This window comes from Cavia porcellus, unplaced genomic scaffold (assembly GCF_034190915.1).
Source record: "Cavia porcellus strain 051 isolate PalLab524CR breed Dunkin Hartley unplaced genomic scaffold, mCavPor4.1 scaffold_1, whole genome shotgun sequence".
In the NCBI taxonomy this organism is placed as follows: Eukaryota; Metazoa; Chordata; class Mammalia; order Rodentia; family Caviidae; genus Cavia; species Cavia porcellus.
Window position 1 is genome coordinate 49,808,685 of NW_026947484.1, and position 27,227 is coordinate 49,835,911.

The 27,227-nt window shown below is 49.4% G+C and overlaps 2 protein-coding genes and 1 long non-coding RNA gene across 6 annotated transcripts; 2 read left to right on the plus strand and 1 right to left on the minus strand.

Moving 5' to 3' along the window:
• Positions 1–838: 838 nt before the first annotated feature.
• Positions 839–14,890, plus strand: Afg2b (AFG2 AAA ATPase homolog B). 2 transcript variants are annotated; one of them, XM_063248111.1, is made up of 8 exons: positions 841–2,016; positions 3,534–3,719; positions 6,434–6,592; positions 8,962–9,171; positions 9,587–9,779; positions 10,552–10,682; positions 11,445–11,570; positions 12,898–14,890. In XM_063248111.1, exons 1-8 carry the CDS (start codon positions 931–933, stop codon positions 13,063–13,065), a joined length of 2,259 nt encoding a protein of 752 aa, XP_063104181.1. In that variant the 5' UTR covers positions 841–930; the 3' UTR covers positions 13,066–14,890. The 2 variants fall into 2 exon arrangements, 1 of the variants encoding a protein (XP_063104181.1); XR_010047272.1 differs by lacking the exons at positions 11,445–11,570; positions 12,898–14,890 and having other exon boundaries at positions 839–2,016; positions 9,587–9,912; positions 10,552–10,688.
• A 1,142-nt stretch (positions 14,891–16,032) lies between these two features.
• On the plus strand, positions 16,033–19,303 carry CUNH15orf48 (chromosome unknown C15orf48 homolog). 3 transcript variants are annotated; one of them, XM_005004553.4, is made up of 5 exons: positions 16,033–16,138; positions 16,343–16,404; positions 17,056–17,141; positions 17,799–17,859; positions 18,913–19,303. In XM_005004553.4, the coding sequence occupies exons 2-5, from the start codon at positions 16,369–16,371 to the stop codon at positions 18,979–18,981; spliced, it is 252 nt and encodes an 83-aa protein (XP_005004610.1). In that variant the 5' UTR covers positions 16,033–16,138; positions 16,343–16,368; the 3' UTR covers positions 18,982–19,303. The 3 variants fall into 3 exon arrangements, with proteins under 3 accessions (XP_005004610.1, XP_023421691.1, XP_013010015.1); XM_023565923.2 differs by having other exon boundaries at positions 16,070–16,124; XM_013154561.3 differs by having other exon boundaries at positions 16,093–16,206.
• A 2,059-nt stretch (positions 19,304–21,362) lies between these two features.
• Positions 21,363–25,021, minus strand: LOC134475944 (uncharacterized). Its single transcript, XR_010047281.1, has 3 exons — positions 24,291–25,021; positions 22,702–22,887; positions 21,363–21,839 (listed from the first exon to the last, which is right to left on the minus strand). It is a non-coding gene; the product is annotated as an uncharacterized LOC134475944 (long non-coding RNA).
• Positions 25,022–27,227: the final 2,206 nt, after the last annotated feature.

A 27,227-nucleotide genomic window follows, 5' to 3' on the forward strand; every position in this document is an offset into this window, starting at 1 on the left:
TTCTGTCCACAATCTTTCCCCCTGTCCGTCCTCAGGACTGAACCCAGGTTTTCACACGGAGCTACACCGCATGAGCCACTATGACTGGCCGTTATCAACTCTGCTATCTCACACATTTGGGTTGCAGTGAAGGTGGGAAAAATACAGGAAGACGTGAGCACTATTAAAAACAATGCACCATTTTTTGCCGGGCATGGTGGCACACCTCTGTAATCTTAGCACTTGGGAGGCTGAAGCAGGAGGATCGTTGCAAGTTCAAGACCAGCGTGGACTACAAAGTGAGTTCAAGACCATCCTGAACTGTATTGCAAGACCCTGTCTCAAAAAGACCAAAAAAAAAAAGAGGCAATTTTCTTGCCTTTGAATATCGGTGGTTCTTTTGGATGAGAATTGAGATTCCTAATCGAGAAGGATTTCTTGTGGAAAGGCGGAGAGCAGAGTGGGAAAAGACCAGCAGGCTGTTGCGATAATAATGCAGTCAGGAGGGTCTGGAGGTCGCCTCTAACACAGGCTAGGACCTACAGGTACTTCTGTGTGCCTAACAATGACACTCAGCACGGGGAAGGAAGAGGTGCTGACGAAGCTGTTGCCAAGCACACTGCAAGGGGTCCATCAGAAATCAGAGCAAATATACTAGTGTGCCACAAATTTATCAGTTTTCGAGCACACGTTTAGCAGCCCAGTAAAGTTAGCCTAACGTTGTCCTACATGCACCTGTACCTACCACTTCCCTAAACCTACAAAACTACCTGAGCGCCTGCGCGTCGTCTCACTTCCCAATTGGCCCTTTCAACCTTCCATCAGGTCCTAGCACCAAAATGTCCCACCCTTTGGCGCACGCGCGCTGTCTGCTTCCGGCTCGGAGCGCGGTGCTTCGGCAGTTCCGGAATTTCTGTCCCAGTTTCCTAGGCGTCCTCCTTAGCGTCTTGCATGGCCCCAGACTCGGGTCCTTGCCCAGAGGGGCCGCTATTGAAGCTGCTGCCTGTCGATGCCAGGGACCGGGGCACCCAGCGCTGCCGCCTGGGCCCGGCCGCCCTTCGTGCCATCGGTGCGCGCTTGGGCTCGGCGGTGCGGGTCACGTTGCCGGGCGGCGGCTGTTGCTTGTGCACCGCGTGGCCGCGGCGGGATGGGGCGGACGGCTTCGTGCAGCTGGACGCGCAATGCGCGAGCCCCGGAGCAGCGGTGGCGGGGTCTGGCGGGAGCGGCCTGCACCTGGGCTGCCTGAGCGCGGTGCCCTGTCCGCCGCTGCGACGCGTGTCCGTGTGGCCCGTGCTGCGGGAGCGCGCGGGCGCGCCGGGGGACTCTGTGGTGCTGGAGGCCGCGCGCGAGCTGCTGAGGAACCGGCCGGTGTCCCGGGGCCTGGTGCTGGCCGCGCCCCCTGGGGCCCCGGGCCCGCTGGCCGCCTTGCACATCGTGGGCGGGGCCCCCGAGCCGGACCCGGCGGGGCTGGTCACCGCGCGCACCTGCGTGGGCCTGGGTGCCGAGCCGCGGGTCGAGGAGGCACCGCCACCGGCCGAGGAGACACTGGGGGGCCTGGAGGAGGCGGTGGACGCGCTGCGCGAACTCCTGCTCCTGCCGCTGTGCTACCCGCGCGCACTAGCGGCGCTGGGCCTAGCCGTGCCCCGCGGGGTGCTGCTGGCCGGGCCGCCCGGCGTAGGGAAGACTCAGCTGGTGCGCGCAGTGGCGCGGGAGGCGGGCGCGCAGCTGCTGGCGGTGAGCGGCGCGGCGCTGCAGGGCGCGCGGCCCGGGGAGACTGAGGCGCGCGTGCGGCGCGTGTTTGAGCGCGCGCGGGAGCTGGCGGCGCGTGGCCCTAGCCTGCTGCTCCTGGACGAGTTGGATGCGCTGTGTCCCCGGCGGGGCGGTGCACACCGCGCCCCCGAGAGCCGCGCGGTGGCACAGGTGCTGACGCTGCTGGACGGTTTCGGCGGTGACAGCGACGTGGTGGTAGTGGGAACCACCAACCGACCAGACGCGCTGGACCCGGCCTTGCGCAGACCCGGAAGGTTTGAACGCGAGGTGAATGGGCCGGGCGGGTGGCCTTGTCCCTGGGCATCTTAGTCTGGGAACTGTGGCAGCCGGACTAGGATCCTTTGTAATTCAGAGAACACATTCAGTGATCTGCACACTGGGACCTCCGTTTTCCAAGAGCCAGTTTGTTCCAAGAGGTAGAGAGGCGTTTAGAAACTAGTTTTATTGTACAGATCTTGAAGATAAGCTCTATAGTATTATTATCAGTAATGTGAATCCTTAAGGGACCCTGATCGCTTACCAGCCTGTTAGATTTGTATGAGAATTGAATCGAGGTATCTTCAGGAAGTGTTGAAATAGGGAGAAAGATAAAAAGAACTAAAGCAAAGCAAACGTTAATCTGCTTATCTCTTGTCAGAACACCAGCATACTGTCCCATAGATCAAGTTGAACAGTTGTCTCCCAGATGTATTTAAATTGAATTTGTCCTTGAATGTTTGTACAAAAACTAAAAGTCCTAACATCCTGTTAACAGAGGATTGCTCTTACAAGGAATTGAAAGCATTATTTGCAAACCTATGGTGCCTCATAAAGTCTGACAGATATGGATGCAACGACATGACCGTGCATTTTCCTCATATGTTCTTGGTTGACAAAAAAACTGAATGTGGGAACATTATGTCTAAACTGAATATGGTGGAATTCAAAGGAGACTGAGTGTTTCAGGCAGTCCATGAATCAGTGAGCCAGGAATGGCAATGAATGGTAGAAACAGGCTGAACTATGCATTGTGATATTGGTAGCAAAGTTTGGGCAGAATGGTCACTGATAGATAGATAGTTTTGCAGCACCCAAACCCCTTCCCAAGCTCAACACTCCATGGCACTTGGTTTTGTGACTCAAGACTTGTCAGTTTGCAGGTCAATGGGCCACCAGGCTGTGTTTTGTGTGATTTGATAATGCTAGCTAGAAAAGTGGGTAGCAGCTGTAGTTCCAGCAAAAATAACAGCTCTTCTCTTTGTGATTCTGCGTTAGCAGAGTATTTAATTGGTTACCAACAAGGATGTACCCTCAGTTGGTGGCAGGTTGAATGTTCAAAACTGAACTTTTTAATAATTTTCTTCTTAAATTGATTCTTGGTTTCTGAAAAAACTCAGTAAGAGGTGTTTGAATTTTTGGGTGAGGTGTAGAGAGAGGACGATGGCACATCGTTAGATTAATCTGTTCAGGACCTCGGTAGATTTATCATCCGGTAACTGTCTCCTGAACAGACTGTCTGTGGGTGGGTACCTAAACATCCTGGCTTAGTATTCTAGCCCTGGCTCCTAGAACTTGGTTAGGTTCCTCAAAATAACAAAACCTTGTTAAATGTGATTTTTATCATGTGATTTTTGTGGCCGCTCATTGTGCCACTGAAAAACTGGGATTTTCATATATTCTAAATCTAATGTATACCTCGGTGTACATGGTGCTAGACCCAGAATGGTTCTCCCAGTTATTATGTCTGAGGATAGGGAGATATTTTGCACTATGAACTTTAAGGTTTCTGTTTTGCTCCCGGAAAGGTTATCATCGGGGCTCCCACGCTGAAACAGAGAAAGGCAATTCTGCAGGCAATCACTGCAAAGATGCCCACCTCCTCGGACATGGATTTGGACGCACTTGCAGAGATGACGGTGGGCTACGTGGGCGCCGACCTGACTGCGCTGTGCCGGGAGGCCGCCATGCACGCGCTGCTAGCCATGGAGAAGGTAGGCAGGGCTGGCGGTGATGCCCTGTGGACTTATGTCCCTGTTAACCCAGCAGATTAGTGAGGGCTGCAAGGGCTCTATGTAGGCTTTCTCCACTGCTGCTGCTTTGTATTCTTACATCTAAACTTTGTGTGAACAGAATACAGGCGAAGGGCAAAGTAAAGGACTGAGGGCTCCAGGTTGCACAGCATATGTCTCCTCCTGCAGCATCTGCATAGCGCCGAAGCCTGGGGCAGTCCTAAAAGGCAGAGCGTGGCCCCAACACATTGAATGATTTTTTTTTTTTTTTTTGAAACAATTTCAGACTTAGAAGCAGTGTCAGACTTAGATAAAAACTGTAAAACAAAGAATATCTGTGTATCTTTCCCCACATTCTCCATAAGCAGCATTTTACCACATTTATCATTCTCTCATGCGCTTGAGGTTTTGTTTTGTTTTTTCCTGAAACATTTCATAGTATCCTGCTGCTGGGATGCCCCTTTACCTTGATAACTTGGAGGTTTATCTGCTGGAAGCAAGAACTTTAACCACAGTGTAATAGTCAAGCTGAGGAGATCTGCGCTCTGTGCTTTTCCTCATCCAAATCACCTTGGTCTGGAACCAGCCTTCTGTCTTTTCCTGACCTAAATTTTTTAACAGCTTGCGTCAGTTGCTCTGTAGGCTTCCTGTCTTCAGGGTGGACTGATGTTTTCTTGTGCAGTTCAAGTGTTACGTTTGGGGTAGGAATAGCCCAGAAATGGCTTGGAGTCTTCTCATTATTTGTTATTCAGCATGTGGTGTCTCAGACCGACCACAGTTAACTTTGCTTTCTTGGGTACGATGGTATCTGTGCATTGCCAAGATCCTGTTTCTCCTCCCTTTTTTAATTAATGAGTCCTGTGTGGGAAAATAAACTTTTCTGACCCCAGAGAAGACTGGGTACCTGGAATTTTCTTTAAATATCTTCCTCTTCCTTTATTTTTATTCTTACACTAAAAGTGAAGAGCAGTTACTTGGAATTCTAGAACCCAGACCACTTGATGTTTTCATAAATTTCACGCATACGTGTCACCTCTGTGTCCTTCGAGGAAAGGATGAGATGTGCATGTGGGATCCCTCTGCCAGAAAAGATCCGCATTTGACTGAGTGCCTCTGGCTTAGGTGGCCAGGCCAGCCGCTGCCACTTCAGGAGGGCTTGAGGTGTGGTTCCCTGGGCCACGGCCGTCTGGGGAAGCATGAGAAAGGAGGGCACGGGAAGAAGGGGCAGAGGCACCCGGGGAGTACGGGCTTGTCTTTTTCTTCTTTCCCCACCAAGCGGCCGAGGGACAGCCAGACAGGGGTCCGTTAGGGTTTACCTCGGGTGCAGTACTCCCACTGAGGGGTCACAGATACAGCTCGATGCCCGCAGAGGGGAAAGCACGGGCTCTTGCCAGAGTCCTGAGAGCAGTGGGTGACCCCGGGCTGCACAGGAGACTGAGGTTGGTGGGTGTCACCTGTGGGCACCCACGAGCAGGCGTCCATATTGGTGCTGTGGCCACACGTCACATAATGTTGGGGTCAGCAACTGGCCGAGCGCCTGGGTGTGTCATGGGCTCCCTGGCCCGTGTGCACCACCCACACAGCAGCAGAGTCACCTCATCTCCCGTGTGGTTAGCAATGCAGGGCCATGTGGGGTTGTTTATGAGAAATCAGAGGATAGAAATGGGTACAGAGGAGATAAAATGCGCTGCGGCCTCACCTCCCGGAGACCCAGTAGTTTACATTTTTGGAAAATACTTCACAGAATAACTTTCTCTCTGTTCACTTAAATGATACAAAAGAGCACAGATTGTTGTTGAAAAGTGGAGCTTTGGGGGCAACTGAGTTCCGAATTTGATGTGAGAGAGCAGATTCTTTAGTAAATATACAGACAAACAGAGATGTGAGGAGTTTTTGATCCACCACAACCTGGCTTCCCTACACTGACCGAGGAAAGGCTGAGACTCCTTTCAAAATAAAGTCTCAACATGAAAGTGGCCTTTCTGAGCACACAGAATCTTCCAGCAAAAAGGGTGCGATTTGCTCCTTTGACCACTTGGGAAGGAAAATACTTTCAGCCCAGCTTCCTTGGTAGAGAGAGAACTCTAACGAGTCCTAGGACCTGTGCGACAGCCCTGGGGAAGCAGACAGCAAGCGTGGATGAGGACCGTCACAAAAGGGATGCTGACAGACATGGAAAGCCTTCCTCCTTAATTTCTTTCAGAGCTGTTTCTTGTCAGTTTTTTTAACTTTGGGAATAATTCAAAACTTAAGGAAAGTGGTAGTTACAGAGAACACCCGCTAAATAAATGCTTTGTCCAAATTCACTGATTTATAAACTTTTAGCAAATTAACTATTATTTATTCTCTTTCCCTCCGATGTATGTATTTTGGGGGAGCCATTGGAGGGTCAGTTGCACAAATCATCACCCTTTGTCCATTAACATATTAGTGCTCCCGTGCATGACCACGGTGGAACTTAACACGTAAGGGACTGTTGAAAGCAGCCAGTGAGAAGACCAGCGGGAACTGGTGAGACCTGCTGGGTTTTGGTACTAATTATGTCTCATTATACTATGTTATTTCATTTTGTGATGATGATAACATACTTACACATCCGAAAGAGGTTTTTAAAAGGAGACATTGTGCTGATGGAGCCCCAAACAGGCCCGCCTGACTTCCGGTCCGGCCCTGCTTTCTGGGCCGTGTTTCTGCAGCACCGAGATGGTCCTGCCGTCACGCAGAAGGACTTCCTGAGTGCGCTGAGGAGGGTGCAGCCTTCAGCGTTGCGCAGCGCCATTGGGCTGCTGGACGTCAGGCCTGTCGGCTGGGAGGAGATCGGTGGCCTGGAAGACGTCAAACTCAAGCTGAAACAGGTGACCGGGCCACCCCGCCAGTAAGATGTCGCACGGCATCCACACGTTTGTGGTGGCCTTCCCGATTTCCCCCTCAGTGCTTGCTCTGCGTGTGCGCTGCTGTAGGAGGTGACCTCGGCCCAGGACCGAGGTCAGCAGGTTCTGCCACGAGCCATCAGTCGGCGTTGTGAGCTTAATGAGCTTAGGTTCTGCCGTGGTGGTCAGGGTGGCTCCGGATATGGGAAAGGGGACACTGGCCACGGTGGCTGCTGGCTCCGCATCCAGTGAACATTTGGGGGGACGTGCTGTGTGACAGCTGTGGACACAGTGTTCACCGTGAGTCATCTGGGACGATCACGTGTGTGTGGAGGACGTGCAGAGTCAGTGGCAGGCCTGTGCCATCCCTTTCCCTTGTGTCAAGGACCAGACCCGGCCCCTATGGTGCTGTGTAAGAGCCGCACCACGGAGCCCCTCACCCTGCCGGTGCTGCTCTGTGTAAGACCTTTGTGTGTCCTTGAACTTTGCTGTCCAGGCCCTTGCAGAGAGCAGAGGACACCTGCTATAATCACACTTTGTGGGTGGACGATGAGGTCATATAATTTTTAAATTTTACCCATTAATATTTTGATTTTTTTCTTTCCCCCAAAGTATTAAAAAGATAATAGAAAGCATTCTTAGTCTGTAGGCTGTACACGTACGAGGCCAAGCTCAGTTTCCCCCCTTCTCTGGCCTAGACTCATGGCTGCAGATGAGGGCCAGTAGAGGCCAGCCTAGGGTGTTGCTGGTGGCTGAGGCCCTGCTCCTGGTCTCTGGTCCCCAGCCCTGCTCTGAGAACCCAGATTTTAGCAGTACCACTTGAGCGCCGGTCTATAAACATGGACTGCGGGGTTCCCCTTCACCAGGAGCTGCTCTTGTGGTGCATCCCGAATCCCTGGCTCCAGGATGAGCCCTGAGTTCACTTTTCTGCACTCTGATCCGCCCACTGCTTATGGGAAGCCAGTGTCCTTGCTGAAAGCTCTCCTTGTTCTGCTGCTCAAATGCTGGCTCCTGTGTGTGTGTGTGTGTCCCCAGCCTGTGAGGCTGTGGCCGTTCCCTGCAGCTGTGGATCACAGTCTCTATTGCTCGGGTGGATGCGTCCAGTCTCAGGACTCCTGCACTGCTACCTGCCGAAGCCCCAGGCTCTCACTCAGTGCTGGGATCCCAGCTCGTCACCCTGCGCCTGCCGGGGCTCCCTGCCTTGGCAATCGCATATGGAACTCAGTCCCCACTTAGCATGCAATTCCTTTGTACACTTCCTGTATGCGCCCACTCAGCACCACCTGCGTGCCCAGGACACACCAAGCCTTAAGACGGTTGTGGACTGGATCGCTGCAGACTCCTCACCGACCTGCCTGCAGCCTGTTTCACCTCCCTCCACCACCTCTGTCCACACCTTCCCCAGTGCCCACGAGAGATGGGACGTTATGATTGTTATGACTGCCTCTGAATGTTATGATTGCCTCTGAGATGGGACAACATCCCATGGTCTCTTGTGTCTCCATGTAGGGTCCTCTGGAGCGCTGTTTTCTGATTGCATTGCTGTGATGAAACCGTGGCCTCAACTCGGGGATACATAGCCTAGCTTTCCCTTTCTTTGGTGGAGGTTGCTTCGGTAGTTAAGAGCACATGAGATGAGTTAAATCGAATCACCTGGGCCCATCTTGGTGCTGCCGTGGTGTGGAGAAGTGGGCAGGGGGTGAACTTTCCATGCCTGAGTTTCTCTGTCTGTGAAACTATGGTGGCAAAGCTAGTTGCTTTGCAGGTACTTGGGACTCATTCGTGATTCATGTAAGGTGTGTTGAGTATCTGCTTCCACAGGTGGCATCCTAGGTGCTGAGGATTTAGAGAGGAACTTGGCTTCCATTCCAGCAAAGGCAGAACAACAAACCTAACCTGGAAAAATAAGCAAAATTAATAAGCACTCCAAAAGTAAAAGGTGGTCCAGGCACGGTGGTGCCCATCTGTGATCCTAGCACTTGGAGGCTGAGGCAGGAGAAATGCTGCAAGTTTGAGGCAGCCTGGGCTACACATTGAGTTCCAGGCCAGCCTGGACTGCACAGTGAGGCCCTGCCCCAAAGAAAAGTGAAGGACTCACGTGGTGGCACAGAATGGCACAAGGAGGAGGTAGTGGCCAGGGAAAGGACACTGGAGTGGAGCGCTGCGTGGGGAGAACTGGGGACCCTGGTACGCTCGGTTGGACAGAGAGGGATGGTGAGGAAGGGTCCCGGGGACAGGCAGGTCCAAGCGGCTGGGTTTGGAGTTTGGAGTCTGAGCTGGGAGCTGGGCCGGGGAGAGGGGAGAGGTGGCAGGGCTCTGAAAGGACACCCTGCCTCTGTCTCTGTTCCACACAGAGCGTTGAGTGGCCCCTGAAGTTCCCGCAGGCCTTTGCCCGGATGGGCCTGACGCCTCCCCGCGGCCTCCTGCTCCACGGGCCGCCTGGCTGCGCCAAGACCACCCTAGTGCGGGCCCTGGCCACCAGCTGCCACTGTGCCTTCCTGTCGCTGAGCGGAGCAGAGCTCTTCTCGCCTTTCGTCGGGGATTCAGAAAAAGCCTTGGCCCAGGTTTGTTTGTTTCCTGTGTGTTCACGCTTGCCTGCCGATCTTTATTCCACACCTTGTCTATAAGCCTTATTTGAAAAAGTGACCAGCTGGCCGTGGTGGCGTACACCTGTGATCCCAGCACTCTGGAGGCTGAGGCAGGAGGATCGCTTTGTGTTCAAGGCTAGCCTGGGTGTAGAGTGAGTTTAAGGCCAGCCTAAACTTAAATTCAACATTATTGCTTTTGAAATTTCTTATTAAATGTCCTTTGAAAATATTTAATTTCTATACTTTTTTTCTTCTTGCTTGTTTTGTTTCTTTGTTCCCCAGTTCTTGAGCATTTAGAATCTTCTGTTTTATTTTCTGGAAATTATAAACTAGCCTGGAGGTCACGTGACTAGCGTAACATTCGCTTTCTGATGTTTTTCCCTTGCGGAAGGTGTTTCGGCAAGCGAGAGCGAACACACCAGCAGTCGTGTTTTTGGACGAGATCGACTCCATCTTGGGGTCCCGCTCGGGCGGCAGAGCGGGGTGCGGTGTGGAGGAGCGGCTGCTCTCTGTCCTCCTGACGGAGCTGGACGGAGTGGGACTGAAGCCCACAGAGAGAAGAGGAAGTAAAGCCGGCCCACAGGGTAAATAGGAGCTGAGAGCCGCAGAGGTGTTGGTCGGAGCCGGAGTGCACCAGAATCTGGCAGCTGCATGCAGAACCCCCTGCTGCTGCTTCCCTGAGCAGAGTTCATCTCCTAGAGGGATGGCAGTCATTTGGTAAGAACTGTGATGGAGCCAGGAGAGGTGAAATAAATTTCAGGGTGAATTCTCTCAGACGTGCATGCGCGGGAACTGTGTCTGCAGCGTGGGAAGTTGACTGATGAATGGAGAAAGGGCTTGATTCTGATTTCTGTATCCCCGACAACCGCTTTGCATCCTTTCCCAAAAATTTTTGTATAAAGCAAAAATGAATATTTCAGGAGCCCAGAAACCGAAAGCTGGGTGTCACTGTGTCAAGTGGGTCCCCGTTGCCCCGTGGTGGTACTGATGCCCCTTGGATGGCCCCTTCCTTTCTTTTGGAGTTTCTCCAGAGTTTGTGGTTCACTTTCATTATCCCTGATGATTGTTTTTCTTCTTTATTTTCTTGGTCTTATTTGTGTCTCATTTTAAAAACTGTTCATAGGAGGAACATGTTAGCAGCTCCCTAGGAGGATTTCAGGCTGGCATCGGGAGGGACTGAGGGGACGAGCTGCTCTGCACCACAGCCCTGGTTCCGGGGTGGCCCAAGGCGGGGTGGGGGGCACTGTGAGGGTCCCAGGCCCTAGATCAGTGCCTGACCCACACAGTCCGTGGCTTACAATGGGTTCTGTGGCCCGAGGCCGCTGACTTTGACTTCTGTTGTTTGTTTTCTTTCAGGATTCGAGGAAGTTTCCAGTCGGAATGTTATGATTGTTGCCGCCACAAACAGGCCGGACATGCTAGACGACGCCTTGATGCGCCCTGGGAGGCTGGACAGGGTCATCTACATCCCCCCTCCAGATCAGGAGGTAGTTACTTGGGGAATCTGGGGGTTCTGCAGCCACAGACCCTGAACTTTGACTGGGGCAGTGCCCTGAAGGCTCACAGGGAAGGATTGGGTTAGCACCCTCAGCTCACAGAGGAGTCAGCCGAGGTCCCGGGAGGAACACGGCTTTGGGCAGGCAGCCAGGGCCACCAGGGAGCAGGGACAGACCCAGGAGGATTCAGGTTTTTAGGGCTTAAAAAACGTTTAAATGTCTGTGACCCTCAGTGTATAGCTGACAGTTTGTGCACTTGCTTTTTAAACTGTTCTAGTAGCACATGTGATACCCAAATAGAGACTCACCTTTCTCCTTAAGAGCTCTGCCAGCTGGGTGTGGTGGCGCATACCTGTAATCCCAGCACTCGGGAAGCTGAGGCAGGAGGATCACCATGAGTTCAGAGACAGCCTGGGCTATATAGCAAGATGCTGATGCAAAAAAAAAAAAAAAATGCCTGTGGTTGGAGACTTTAAAAGTAATTATAAAGTATTAAAGTTGGGCTGGGGAGGTAGCCAGGTATTAAAATTTTTCATGTCATTATTTTACCATTCCCATGTAGACCACTGATGGCTTAGTCTTTCTCAACTTTCAGAATCAAGAAGTGATTTGATTTTTTAACATTTGAGCCCCATGTGTGGCTGTGTGTTTACATACAGACCTTTTGTGTGCTGTGACATGAAACTCAGGTTTGAAACCTCTTAGAGCATCACGTCCTGGGGTTGCAGCTGGATTGTTTTCCATCTGTTGCAGGGCAGACTTTCTATTTTAAAAGTCTGTACACAGAACATGCCGCTAGGGGCTGATGTCTCCTTAGAGGACCTGGCCGCCAAGACCCATCTCTTCTCTGGCGCTGACCTCAGGAACCTGTGCAGAGAGGTGAGTCTGTGCTGCGAGGAGTCTGGGGTGTGGAGCGGCTCTGCCTATACTCAGCTTCCCACCTTGGATGCGCTGCTGTGGGGCCGGACATCAGCTGGCCGCCCAGGCATCGTGCCCAGCACAGTTTGCTGTGTTTCATGTGTGTGCACCACTTCAAGCAGAAGTGCCAGATGAGATTGTGTGTGATCTTTTCCTTTGTGATCAGCACCGTCTAATACTTGCCTACTGCAAGCTCAAAAAGATTTCTCTCCTTTAAAAAAAGTATATGTGGTTTCATAATGTAAATGGGCTGGTCAAAACTGTGGCGTGTGTTTAAGTAAAATTTTGCTATGGTTAAAAATACACTGCCACAAGTGCCCCTCAGGATACGGACTCCCGCTCACGTTGGACACATTCATCCCATCATCCTTCCCATTTCCTGGAGCAGTGCTGGAAGTCCTCTTTCCTGAGTGTCTGTACAACTTGACCTAAAAAACTGAATGCTGTTACCAAGTGCCAGCCAACAGAAAGGCAGCTCAAAAAACGAGACACTAGCTGTGTGTTGTGGTGCACACCTGTAATCCCAGCACTTAGGAGACTGAGACAGAAAGATCACAAGTTTGAGGTCAGCTGAACTGCATAATGAAAGCCTGTCTGAAAAAGAAAAAATCCAAAATGTGTCGTCATCCACCTGTGCATGGGATCTTCCCCAAAGTCAAAATGACCACAAAAGGGAAAGACTTACAACTGACGTAATTTGAGCTATCAAGGTAGCCATGATAATGCAACTAAAAACATAAAAGTAGGCATTGCAACTGCTTCAGAAAGTGGCACAAACGACAGAGTAAGTGTATGCAAGTAGGGGGAGTGCTTTAAAGGAGATTCCTGGCAGTGTCTCTCTTACGGTAATAAGGTTTAGTTTGGTTTCGTTTCGTTTTTTGAGACAGGGTCTCGCTATGCAGTTCAGGCTGGCCTTGAGCTCACTTTCTAGCCCAGGCTGGTCTGGAACTCGAAATGATCCTCCTGCCTCAGCCTCCCGAGTGCTGGGATTACAGGCGTGAGCCACTACGCCTGTAATAAGTTGTAGTAAGTTTTATTTTAAATTTAATCATTCACCATATTTCTTGATCAAACTTGTATACATTATTCTGGTTGCTTTCTCTTATATTCTGATCTAAAGTGGATCTTTAATCACCCTGTGTAACTTTTCAGCTTAATGTTTTCAATGGTAGTGAACACTGGAATCCCACAAAGTGAGACTGGGGTTTTGCGTTCAGATCTTAAAGCATCATCGTCCTTGTTCCTTTTGAAAACACACGAAGTGACTTTCGGTGCTTGTGTCTCCCAGGCAGCCCTGCTGGCTCTGCAGGAGGATGGGCTGGATGCATCCGTAGTGACTCGGCAGCACTTCCTGAAGTCTCTGGGGACTGTGACACCATCCTTACGGCACACGGACCTGTCTCTGTATGAAAACTTATTCAGGAAAGAAGGCCCCGCCGCCTTGGAGGACATCTAAGGGTGCCATGGGTGTCCAGTCATTCGTGCCGGTAGAGTGTGAAGGTGCCTGGAGATTGTAACCTCACGCCTTCAGAGTTTGTGTTTATATTTTAGGTAAATTAAAGAACAAAAAGCAAATACAGCCTGTGCCCGAGGAGCTAAGGCTCACCTTATTGCAAAAGGCAGGTTAAAATACTGTCACAGCCAGGCGTGGAGGCGTACCCTGTGATCCCAGCTCTTGAGAGGCTGAGGCAGGAGGATCGCTGAGTTTGAGACCCAGCCTGGGCTACAGAGTGAGCTCAAGGCCAGCCTGAACTGCATAGCGACACTCTTGTCTCAAAAAGACCAAAAAAAAACCAAACAAAAAAAAAACACCTCAAGTAGGAATCAGGACGTGTATTCACTGATTTTTGTAAGGGTGACTGGTTTTGGTTGATTGCTTTTTTTTGTAACCTTGAAATAATTTCATAGTTATAGAAAAGTTGCAAGAACATTACAAAAATCTGTCTATTCCAGCTCACAGTCACCAGTTACGACATTTTGTCATTTGTTTTCTCTGTCTTTCGGAAGTCTCTATCTGTCTGTCACACAGTATTTTTTTAACAGTCTGAGAACAGGAGACAGGTGCATTCTGAGTCTGAGAAGCGTGTCCTGAGGCAGTGTCATCACCCATGGGTGCCGTAGTAGTCTGCTTGCACACACTGAGCTGGCTACAGCGTCACAGGGTGCTGGGGTCCGAGGGAGCCAAGCAGTCACACCTGTCCCCGAGGCTGACCAGTACACCAGCGAGTGGTGTCCCTGGAGACTCTGAATCAGGTGCTCTGTGTTCACTGTGTTGTAGTCGGCAGTCGGGGAATGAGCGATGGTGACAGCTTCTTCATCCGTTGTCCCAGTGATGTCCAGGTCATCACGTTCTCCTGTCTCGGGTCCTAGGTCACGTGGAGTTGTCCTTAGCTTCTCAGCTTGGGACAGGTCCTGGGGGTTGGCTCCAGAGGGCTTAGACTAGTGAGCCATTCTGTAGAACAGTGGTCCCCGGGTTTGTACAGCTCACACCTTTGAGGTCATCCCTCATTCAGGGTGCCCTTCAGGCCCTGTGACAGCAGGCAGACACTCAGGTACCAGCTGGGGGCCAGCAGGCTTCAAAAGATCGAGATGGGGCTGCAGCGGGGATGGGGTGTTCCCGAACCCCACGGAGCTAGTCTTCAGTTTGCCCAGGTGCCCCCACTTGGACTTAATCTCTCCTTTCAGTGCCAGGTCATGCCATGGCGTGGTTACCTATTGGCATAAAATGTACCACATCTTGAAAAGGATCTTGTGTCTTTTTTAAAATTTCACTTTGTACCATTGCGGTTATATGTGCACCCATGTTTACAGCAGCACAGTTTGTAACAGCTGAATCTTGGAGTCCACCCACTGGCCCATCAACTCGGGAATGAATAGATATTCTTTTATACAATGGAGTACTACTCAGCCATAAAGAAAAGCAAGTGTGAGAGATTTCGAGGTAAATGGATGCACCTTGAGACCAGACTCTGAAGTGAAGAAAAATGGCACATGTAAATACTGCATTGCTTCTCTGGTGAGAAACTGAAATTGTAAGGAAGAACCAAAATGTGTGATAGATGCTGTGAACCAGAAAATGTTCGAATGAGAAGGGGAACTAGAGAAGGGGAAAAAAAATGAGAAAAATAAAAAATGAAAACAAAACCTTTTGAATAAGGAAGGGAAGCTGTGTTGAAGGGAGGGGAGAGGAATGAGAAAAGGTACCGTATGCACAGGTACAAATTCCCAATGACGTGATCATTCTGTGCCTGAAATTCTCCAATAAAGTGAATTTTTAACAATTCCACTGTGTCCCATCTTTTGGCCTGCAGCAGTTTCTGAGATCCTGCCCAGGCAGGACTGAGGTCCTCCTGTAAGGTCCCTTCTTTCTCTTCCTGTCTTCCCCAGGCCAGGCCCTGGCTTCCTTTATTTGGCAATCCTCCTGCCTTAGCCTACCAAGTGCTGAGATTACAGGTGTGAGCTACACACCTGGAGAGATAAAAACTTCTTGTTGACAAGACTTTAACAAAGACCCTCCAGACAAGAGCAGCCTTACAAATCCCCAGAAAGTTTGAAATGCTTTGCTGAGTACAGACCGAGGGTTTCTCGCTGCAGGGTCTTGGGCAGCTCTGACCCATGTGCCTGGCTATGGCTGCGGTAATGCAGCTGGCTCCCAGTAAGGCAGGCGGTCACACTGCTGCCCCTATGGTCACTTAAGCCTCCGTTTCACACAGCCGCATGCCTGGGACCAGCAAGACAGTAGGCAGAGGCCCTGGTCCGCTTTGACCCTATTTTGCAGACACCTAAGATCCCAAAAGGGGAAGTAGTTGAATCCCAATCCCAATGAAGCACGGGAGAGGTGGGCTCTCCCGAGTCCACCTCTGCTACTTGGAAGAGGTGGGATCCAGCTGCGTTTGGGCACTGCCTGGACACGGGATCATGTCCAGGGCCGGCTGTAGGCAGGCTGTTAAAGAGGACAGGACCTGAGGACAAAGCCAGCCTGCTGTTTGGTTTTGTTTTGTTTTTTGAAACAGAGTTTGGCTGTGTAGCCCAGGCTGGCCTCAAGCTCTCAGCGATCCTCCTGCCTCAGCCTCCTTGGTGCTGGGCTTAGACTTAGGCTGGACACCTTTTCGGTGGATTATTCTGTTCCCTCTTTTCCCTCATCTCTTTAATGGGGACAAACCAGGGCCCGGTGGGAGTCATCCTGCAAGGAGTGTTAGGATTTCATTACCTCGCGTGTGCCCCGTGGTGGAATGATTCTCAGCCGCCCGCCCGCACCTGGAGCCGCCTCTGGGGCCCCGACCCCTCTGCGCCTCCTCTGACCCCCTTTTAGAAGGCGCGGTGGCCGCCAGCCCGAGGGAGCGCGGGAGGTGGCGCCGCGGGTGTCCTGCAGGGGGCGCGCGCGAGCCGGGGACGGCAGCCGCCACCCGCGCCTCGCCGCGTGACCCGCCCGGCCCGGTGCGAGCGTTGCGGCCGGTATAAAAGGCGCGCGCGGCGCTCCGAGCCAGAGCAGCATCGCGCCCGCGGGCCGCGCAGGTGAGCCCGGCCAGGTGAGTCCCACCCACCCACGGGGCGCTCCTTGGGCCGGCCCCTCCACCAGGCCGGCCCCTCTACTCAGGTGAGCCCCCCAGGTGGTCCCACTGCCAAGTGAGCCCTGCTGCTCCGTGGCCTTTGAGCTCATCAAGCAGGTGGTACCCATAGAGCTGAGTCCCAGCGGCCCAACTTTTGATCTGGCTTGGATTTTTCTCTTCTAGATTTGGCATCCTACACTGAAGTCATCATGGGTGTTTTTCAAACCTTGATGAAGAAGAAAGAGGTAAGCTTTTAAAACCGTGGGAAACTTGCCAGAAAGGTTCCTTATTATCCCCCCCACCACCACCTTTCGTCTTTTTTCACTGTGCAGTTCAGGTTGACCTTAAACTTCTTTTGTAGCCCAGGGTGGCCTTGAATTTGAATTGATCCTCCTGTCTCATCCTCCCGAATGCTGGGATCACAGGTGCACCACAAACCCAGTTTATCTTTTTTTTTTTTTTTTTTTTTTTTTGTACCGGGGATTGAACTCATGACCTTGCACTTGCCAGGCAGGGGCTTGTGCTGCTGAGCTAATCCCCAGCCCTGCAAGGGTTCCTCTTTTTATTTTGGTCTTTTTGAGACAGGGTCTCTGCTATGCAGTTCAGGCTGGCCTTGGGCTCACTTTGTAGCTCAGACTGGTTGAGAACTTGCAACAATCCTCCTGCCTCAGTCTCCTGAGTGCTGGGATTACAGGTGTGCACCACCACGTCTGCCATGGGTTCTTTTTTAAAGATGAAATGATGGTAGAGTTGGAAGAAAATATAAAAGTGACACCTGCATCTACATCCACCTCCTGTGCGTTACATACACCCACTGCACACCGTCATTTCTGTTGCGTCTGCCCCTGCACGTGCAGCCGCTGGCTGTACCTCTGAGGCCCCCCATTGTATCCCAGCTCATCCCTCTGGCGGTGATCATGACCGTGGCGGCCAGTGGAGCCTTGTCCTTCGCCCTGTACTCCTTTCGGAAGACTGACGTGATGTGAGTGGACCCTTGGGGCGGTGGTCAGTGTGATGTCAGTTTCCTGTTCCTGTGGATGGAAGGTCAGGCTGTGAGCTCGGACTCGGGCTGAGAAGCAGCCTGATATTTGGAAGATGACTCAGTTCTATTAACCACACTGGTTTCTTCCTCGTGGCTACAGAAAAATCCTTTTGCGCAATGGGCCTCCTCCAGCTCACCCGTGGAGAGGTCTGATACGTTTAAGCTTAAGTCTGGGATTGTTAAAGCTCTTAAATTATCCATGGGAAACATGTGTCATCCAATGTCATCATTTTAATGACATTTTAAAATTTCAGTTTATTGGGCTAGGGAATATAGCTCAGTACCACATGAGCCTGCCTGGCAAGCACAAGGTCCTGAGTTTGATTCCCAGTACCAAAAAAAGAAACAATACATTTCAGTTTATTAGCATGATCTTTCCTAGTACGATAGAACAGGTGTGCCCTGCTGCTACGGGGAACCCTGATTTCTCCTGTGGGTGGAAGAGGTACAGACCCTGTTTCCCAGTGTCTGAGGAAGTGATGACCGGACCCCTCTATGGGGAGACTGGTTCAGTCTCCGGCATGTTTAGGGGCCCAGTGTCGGTGTTCACTTCAATTCATTTCCCTCAACCTTGACTTAGCTTTCTTTTATTTTTAGTGTTGATCGAAGAAGGAACCCAGAGCCTTGGGAAACTGTGGACCCTCATGTACCTCAAAAGGTATCGCTCAGTGAAAACTAACTGACTTTGAGCCCAACCCGTGCCACCCCCTCCGCAGGGCAGAGGGTGCCTTGCAGCCCACCAGTCCCGTAGCTATGCGGACAGTGGCCTAGGGTGGTAGGGATCACATCCAAATCCTTGCCTATGATTCACAGGTGATTTGAGAGCTTGGCTTCTCCGAGGCTCTTGGGATCTGTTAGACAGGTGTGGTAGTGTGCTTCACCTCGGAGGTGAGAGATAAGAAATAAAAATACACGGAACATTTCATGCTAGGCATGGCCCATAGTAAGAACTCAAACACAAGCTCTTATCATTATTGAAGCTACATTACCTCATTCCAGCCGTTGCATGGCTGAAGCTGGTGGTAGGGCTTTTGTGAGAAACACTAGATAGTTATGGAAATGTTCCATGGAAGTAAAATTCGTTCAGGGTCATTTGCATCTTAATGTAAATATTTTGGAAGGTAAGGACGTAAGGGCTGGTGGAATGAACGGACAGCTTGAACTGTCCGAAGAAGGTTTTTTAGAATGCAAGTCGTCAGCTGCTTGACCTGCAGAAGGACATTTCAGGCCTCTGAGGGCCTGTGTCCCTTAGGTCCTGGGGTACTAAAACACCCCTGAGACTGACAGAAATGTCCGCACAAGAGATTTCTGGATATCAGGCCCACAGCTCTGTCTTGTTTCCCCAGTTGTGTAACAGATTTCTGGGCTCCACGGAGCAGGGCAACGAGAGGGCCTTGCTAGGCACCCCAGTGTGTGCCGGGCCCCGAACTAGAAGCCACGCAATCCGCTCCTGGGGGTAGGGATGCTTTTGGAAGCTCAGCTCGCATCCAACTTTAGCAAACTGAGAAATCTGGACGCTGTGTGTGAGAGAGGGGACCTATGTCTCACCGTTGTCCTCTTGGATCCTGCAACACTTGGGGACCTAGGTGCTGCTCCCCGAGAGAACCAGCCCCTGTGGCATGCTTTAGAGAGGAGGCATGCTTTTCCTAAGGGGCGATGAGGAGGAGGCACAGATCCTTGACAAAACATTTGATTACCTTTCTCTTCAAAGCTCATAACCATCAACCAACAGTGGAAGCCAATTGAAGAGTTGCAGACGGTCCGGAGTGCAACCAAATGACGCGTCTTCACCGCCTCTTGTCCCAAGTGCTCTATGAATCTAGCGGAAACACTTCCGGACAGGCTTGGGTCTGGACACCAGTGTGCGGAAGTGCTTCTGCTAAGTTTTTAGGGTGTCTGCTTCCTTTGGACTCTGGAGAAGGAGTTAAAGGTGGTGTGGTGAGAACCACGCGGTCCCACAGTAAGTTTCTGTTTATTGCTGTTGGTTTGCGTTTTGTACATTTAAAGTTTTATGCTTAGGATGCCTGAATGTTTTCCTTGAAATTCATGTCAAGATTTGTAAGTGAGATTTTTGTCTCTAATAAAATGCTCTTTGTGCAAGATATCGCAGAGCTTAAATATATGCTTAAAGGAGGAGTTCCTCTTTCTTTATGGGAGAAAAGACACATTTTGGAGCCCAAAACTTCATCTTTTAAAAAATATCTGATACAAGTTACTGCGTAAGATTTTCTTCTGATCTCCTTCATTCCCGCAGATGTGTTCTGAGCACCTACTGTTTGCAGTGAAGAGGGAGCAAAGCCCAAGCTGGGAGGGATCCCAGTGGCAGGATCTTTGGTGCAATGAGGAAGTGATGCTGGGGTGCGAGACCTGCTGGGGTTCTGGGGGGACAGGAACTTAGGTCACACTCAGATCTGCCCGAGAGACACCAGTGCGAGCTGGGGCTTCCTGCGAGGACCAGGCCGGGGCTGCTGTGAGCTTTGCCAGCAGCTGCAGGTCTGGGCACTTTCCCCGTGCAGGGGTGACTTGGGGACCAAAGGGGCCAGCACACCCCACTCACTCATCCCTGGGCTGTCTTTAGAAAATGGGATCCAGTACAGAGTTGCTTTTCTTTTTTCTTTTTTTTAAAGAAATTGAACTATAATTCTCTTGCCATAGTATCCACCCATTTAAATGGCACAATCCACTGGTTTTTATTACATTTATAAAGTTCTGCAATGTCACCACTGTGTAATTCCAGAACGTTTTTATTACCGCCCCCCCCCCAAACCCTATACCAAGAGCCGTTCCTGACCCCTCCATGCCCAGCCCAAGGTCAGCACTGAGGAGCCTCTCTTGGGGCTGCCTGCTTCACGGCAGTGGGCGTGCAGGACAGTGCAGGCTCCGGCTAGGTGCATTTCCAGGCGCCAGCGCCCTTTGTCCTGTCACGCACATGTGCAAGCCAAGGTGCACCCGGGCCTCTCTGCTTTCTGCCTCTGATGAGTAGGAGCAGCCGCTAAATTCTGGCCACGTTCATGGCAGTAAGAAACTGTTTACATGGGAAAGAGAACTGGGGGCAGGAGGAAGGAAGGGAAAAGGGAAAAGATGAGAAAAGAAGGTAAAAATGGAAGCAGCTTTTTTAGATAAGGAGAGGCAGAGGGGCTGAAGGGAGGGGAGGGGAATGAGAACAAGAATCAAGAAACAGCACGCACAGGTATAAATTCCCTATGAGTGTGATCATTATACCTAAATTGTACACATAAACTAAGTTAAAAACATCCTAACCGGCTCTTGCTGGGGACTCGGCAACCCCGAAGGGATTAAGGTGAGACTACTTCCTCCAGGGCTCATGCTTCCTTATGGCTTCACTTTTCCCTGTGAAAATCCCTGGTGGAATTACGAGGCGCCATGGGGAAGCACATTTCTAGTTGCCTAAGCGTCTGTGGGAGGGAGGATACGATACCTCGGTGCACAGATGGGAACAGCCTGGGGACGGGTCACAGCCGTCCAAGGACAACGGTGCCTTTCAATTTAAAGTGCAGGCCCCCGATGCAAACGCAGAGGCCACAGGTGTGTTCAGGATACAGGAGGCTGGTTAGCAGGTTGGGAAGGAGAAAAGTCCAGAACAAGGGGATCCCTGTCCTACATCCCAGAGCCCGACACCAGGCCACCCTGAACCACAAGATGAGTCAAGAGAAAGATGTAGCCCACATATGTGAGCATAGTTCTGCATGCCGGAGGAGGGTTTGGATTTAAGACCATGGTTCGGTTCCGTGGCACAGGGCCAGCTGGGCAGGAATGCAGCTGGGCGGGAAGGGCGTGAGCGAGAGGAACTAAGGGGAGCCCAGCAAGGTCTGCCGGGTTCTTCCTGGCTCCCGCCTCCTGGAACACACAGGGCAGGCAGGACCTTTCCGAGGGATCATGGGATCTGAAGGCCAGCCACATGGGCCAGGAGAACTGTATGCTGGGTGACTCTCAGGCAAGAAGCTGGAGTCATGTCCAAGCCTGGGGGCCTGCTTGGGGCCCAGTGGGCAGTGGTGTGTGTGACCCAGGCTGGGAAAGAGGAGTTCTCTTTTCCTGGCTCTCTCTGGGAAGAAGAAGGGCTGAGAGGGTGGAGGACAGACGAAGGCAGCCTGTGATTTGGGGGAATCATTTTCTGAGCCAACTGCCAATCTTGGATTCCAAGATTTTCCAAATTGTACTTTTAGCTTTTCCTCTAAATATTTTATTTTTTTATTTCATATATAGAAAGATATTGAAAAATTATTAGTTCAAAGAATATTCATTCTTTTCACATTTAGCCACGTTCACAGTATCTCTCTGTAGAAGGCACATCTGTTATTTAAACATGAACCCTGAAAATGAGTTCTAGCCATCCTGAACCCTGAAGCTCCCCCCTGAAAAGCTGAGGTGTGTGCTGGCTCCCAGGGGACAGGATGCTGACCCCCACCAGCTGTCTACGAAAATTAACCCTGGCTCAACTGCATCACCCGTCTGGCACTCCGGTGTCTTATGAGTGTCCTGAACAGTCCACAGTCCAAGCCAAGGTCCACCTGTTGCAGCTGGTGCCAAGGTTGTGCGGAGTCCCCAGTGAACTCTGGATCAGGAGCGAGTGCAGGACGCCCATCACAGGACAGCGCTGTGGACTTTAACCATTGTTATCTGTGATAATGATAATAATATTTTTATTCCTATGTCGCTTAAATATTTAATAAGTCACATTTATGGGGCGCTCCCTGCATGCAAGGCACTGTGCTGGATGCACGGATCTGTACCAGGCAGGGCAAATGTCCAGAGCTGTGTTACCCCCAGCTACCAAGGAGCCAGCATCAGGTTTAAGCCAGAGAAGAGACCAGAAGTGGTGGCTGAGCACAGGTGGGGACTTTGGTGGGAGACCACAGACAGACCAGTGCTGTCCAGGGGGCAGTGGCAGGAGAAGGGAGAAGTAAAGACTGAGAGGCAGGTCCAGGAGCGCCCAGGGTGGCCACACCCGGAGGCTGGGAAGGTCCCCCGTGAAGCCTTTCACCTTGATGGCCTGGAGCCCTGAGCAAATCTGTAGCTCTTTTTACAGACCAATAAAACCAAAGGGAGTTTTCCTAGTGAAAAGTTCAAACCGAGTTCCAAATCAGCAGATTGGGGGTGAGATCCTCCTAAATCTCGCCCATCACTGGTTATTTTCTTGAAGAAATTCTCTTGCATTTTCACTGAGGCATTGCGGTGGAGCAGGAGATGACAGATTGGACTGGGACCAGCTCTGCCACTCCCCATGGCTCTGGAGGAACCAAGGAACCCTGCTCGGTGAGGCCGGCCCCTGGTGCCTGCTGGGCCTGCCAGCCGGAGTTACCAAACCTCTTCTCTCTTTAGCGAAGTGTTTGAAGGGTGCTTAGGTGGAGCAGGAAGCCTTTGTGTTTAAGGTCACACTACCTCAGGTGGCTCCTGGGCCACCTTTGTTTCAAAGCACCCCATTGTCCTCCTCTGGAGGGCACCCACACCTGTAGACAGAGCTGCTCATGTACACCCTCACCTGCGCAGACACCTGGCCAGGCAGGAGCCCAGGATGCACTCACACTCCGGCGACACAGTCACAAGACTGGTACCTGGGAGCCCACAGCTGTGCAGGTCTCAGCGGATGCCAGTGTGAGTTTAGGCATCGCCCTCCTGCAATCAGCCAGGCGGTTACTCCTGTCCTCACGGCCACGGGCTGGTATGGCTGGGAGGAGAAGGGAGAGCACGGTGACGTACACACATCTGAGGTCCCAGCAAGAATGGAAATAATTTGTCTGGTAATTTGTCTCCTCATGTTTCCCTTGGGCTTAGAAAATTACTGTAGGCAATTGTGTAATTTTCTTTCCTAGAAGCTAGGGCTGTTTGATGATCTTAGTTTTACTAAGATACTTAATTTACCTGTGTGATTACTGCTTAGGGTTTTTTTTTTATTTTTTAAAAAATTTTTATTTGTATACTTTTTAAATTAGGTCATGCAATTTTATTTTATTTTTCTTCTTTTTTTTTTCACCTTGAAATAAAATGGAGCAACCCACTCGGGACCCCTTCTGTCTCTCTCTCAAACATAAGCTTTCTCTCTCTCAATAAATATTTCTGCTCTAAACCTCTGTTGTTCCTAAAATTCATTCTTTGATTTTAGAGAATACAAACTCATTCCGGACATAGTAGGTTGGAAGTTTCATTCCCCTATATCACTATGGGATGTAAACACCCTATAAAAAAAGAAATAAAATGTATTTGAACTACTTAATTTTTAAATGAAAATTAGAATAAAATCAGAACAGGCATGGTGGCACACATTTGTGATCCCAGCAGGAGGATCACTGCAAGTTCAAGCCCAGCCTGAATTACAGAGCAAAACCCCCGTCTTAAAAAAAAAAAAAAAAAAAAACCGAATCCAATTGGGATAACCAATAAACAAAATGGGGTATTTATACAGAATGGAGCATTACTCTGCCATAAAGAAGGATAAGATGGAGCCATTTGTAGGCAAAGGTGTTGCACTTTCAGACCATAGTATTAAGTGAAATAAATCAGACACACGAGCCTCAGTGTACCAATGCCTCACAGGGAACATGAACATGTACTGCAGACCTGCATCAGTAGAAGTTTTAAAAATCAGGAAACCCTCAAATTACATTTTAACTCTGGCAGACATCCTAAAACCAACCTTCCCCCTCACCTGGAATTTTTTATACTGCAGTAAAGTGTTACTTGCTTAGATAGTCTTTTAAAAATTACGGAACTTCCAGGAGAACATGGCGGACAGATAGCAGCAGCTATGGAGGCTCTCTGAAAGACCCAGCTTATATTCAGGAATGGTGCAGAGTAAGGAATCATAAGCAAGTGGAGATATGCCCTGCTGACCCAAGAACGAACTGGGCTGAGAGAAACCAACTGGGAATGCAATCCTGGTGCTATAACAGGAACAGAAAAGCCTCAGTGTGGAAGCTGGAGCCCGCACCACTGGAAGCCGCGATTTGGGTTTCCCGCCACTGCTGCTGCTGCATCTACATCGGCTAGGCAGGGAGAGAGACTCACAAAAGCTGAGAACGGGAATCAGTGAACGGAGTTGAAAGCAGGATGGGTGGGGAGCTATGCACTGACCTGCGGTGAGTGAGAGAAACTGGGACTCTTCCGCGGTCTAGGAGACTCCAACAGAGGACATTCTGGGTCCGGGCAGACTTGTGGGAACAGGGCGCTGCAGTGACTTCAGTCACGTATCCCCCTCTCAAGCAGAATTGGTGAGCAGTGCCTAGCCTACGTGATGCTGCTGGCTGAGACCCAGTAGGCTAGCACAACCCAGGTCCCAGCGCCTGAAGGTAGATTGACCTGGAGGGGCGGGTCCCGCATAGGCTGCCTGGTCTGCAACTTCCTGGTGCACTGCGGTGGGTGGGAACACCTAGCCGGCGCAATTCAATCAGACTGTGGCTGACAGGGAAGGAAGCTGGGCCTCCTATATATGCTTGCATATATAAGGAACAAAGAATATGGGAAGAGGCAACAATAAGAAAGGCTCCTCGGCCCCCAATCCTGGGAAAGAGGCAATAGCAGACACAGCACCAATAGATATAAAGCGCTGTCTCTAGAGTCTCATAGACAAGTTCAGGAATGAAGTTATTAATGACCTGAAGCTAGACATAAGCAGAATAGTTAGAGAAATGCTAAGCACCACCCAAGAAAAAACAGATGGTGGAATGGAAGAGCAGAAAAAGAGGGGAGAATTGTTTAATGGAGAAAATAGAGAAAGCATAGAATACATGAAGCAGGTTCAAAGAGATTACCAGGAAACTAAAAACTCTACCGAAAACTGGCATAACAGCTTGAAAGAAACTAAGGATAGATTATCTGAACTGGAGGGCAGATTTATAATATGGGAGCATGAAATGAAAAACTTCTTAAAAGTAACAAAGAAACAAACAGCAATAATACAAAGACTAGAAGATGATAAGAGGATCTATAACTTAAGAATTAAGAACATCAAAGAAGAAGTAGGGACACAAACAAATGAACTACAAAAGCTACTCACAGAAATAATCCAGGAGAATTTTCCTAATTTAGCAAAAGGTAAAGATACTCAGTTGTATGAAGCATACAAGACCCCAGCCACCTACAACCCAAACAGAGCTACACCCAGGCATATAATAATCAAAATTCCAGAAATCCAATATAAGAACAGAATATTAAAAGCCATCAAAGACAAGAAACAGATCACTTACAAGAGAACACCCATCAGAATTACAGCAGACTTCTCGGCACAAACCATCAAATCACGAAGAGCATGGGGGGAAATAATTCAAGGTTTGAAAGATAATAATCTCCAGCCAAGATTGATATATCCTGCACAACTATCCCTGGAAATTGATGGAAAAAGAATGTGCTTCCAGGATAAAGAGGAACTAGGGGAATATGCAACCACCAATTCAACTCTACAGAGAATACTGCAGGATATTCTAAAAAAGAAAAATATGAAGAATCCAGAAATAGTGGCAGAGAGGCCGCAATGAATGGAGCAGAAAACAAAATGAAGAAGGCAAACTGACAACTAATGACAGAAAAAGAGCTCAACAGAAATGAGGCAGAGAAGATTGGATGATAGGAACAGCTATTTTGGAGAAAATGACATCTTAAGAGGTAATACTGATTTAGTATCATCTTGTTTTGAAGTCTCATCAAGCTTTTGTTCTTCTGTCTCCATTGGTCTAAACAGGTTGTATCTTACTGGATTTTATTATATATGATAATACAAGCAAAAACATTTATAGACAAGGAGATTATATGAAACCATTGTTCATTTTCTGTTAGTTGATTCTAAATACCCTGTAATACTGTCATTCTTTTAAATGGTTTTACATTGTTTGGATAGTATACGAAGTTATACTCAAAGATTTCAAGGAAAGAGACAATATGGTAACTACTTTTATGTCGGGATTATCTTGAGGTGAAACACTATTTTGCTTAAATGGTTATGTTTTGATCTGCGCTGTTTTGCTGTTATGCCCTCTTTTATCTCAATCTCCATTTTATTATTTGCTTTTTTATTTTTATCCTTTTAATTAAGGGAAAAATAAAAAAATAGCAGGGTATATTATAGTAACCCACTTTGACTTTCCATTATCTTGATTTAAAGCCCTGTATTGCTCTCACCATCTTGTTTTGATTGATGTCCCTCTATTCTGTTTTGCTTCGTAGTACCAGGTTTGAAAGTTTAGGCAACAGCTGTGAAGATAGTGGGATTCATTATGATGCCTATTCTGGTTGACTATTATCTACTTTTGAAGACCTATAAGGTCTCCAGTGTTTTGGTTTTGTTGGTTTTGTTCTTTACTGTTTTGGTCAATTTTATTATAACTGATGATATAGGCAATTCTATTAGAGATAGTGGGAGGCATTATGGTAACCATTGTTGATCACCTTGTATTATGCTTTTACATTATCTATTATGTCCACCCTTTTGATTTGACTGACTCTGTTGTGTTATGTCACATTTGGTTCTACTCTCTTCCAAAAAAGTAATAAGAACTGTGGGAGCAACAAAACCCAAAATGTGTAATTGTCATTGTACAAAAGAGAGGAAAAGAAAGTGCTCTAAATGACATAACTGCATGTATATTTAAGTGTATAAGATAGATAATGATATTACTGAGTTTCGTTGGATTATTGAACAGAACTGTTTGCAGTCTCACTGTTGGAATGTCCACTTTATAAGCTTTAATTTTGTAACTTGAACAATTATTTCTAAGATGACAATATGTAATCCATTAACTAGTGATTTCCTACTGTTTATTTTTTTCTGTAAATCTGTATAACTTGTACCCTTTCTCTGCTTTTTTTCTTTTTCTCCTTAAATAAAATTTTTTTTTAAATTTAAAAAAAATTACCCTCCACTTCAAAAATATTTACACTGCGTGAGGTGCGTGACTTTTCCCCTCCCAGACATGCAATCGGCCGCTGATCACACTTCCTGCCTTTGTCCAGCCCTCTTCCCTCGGACCAGCTCGTCTGATTTATCTGACAGCATCCTAGCTCCTCTGAAGGCTCCAA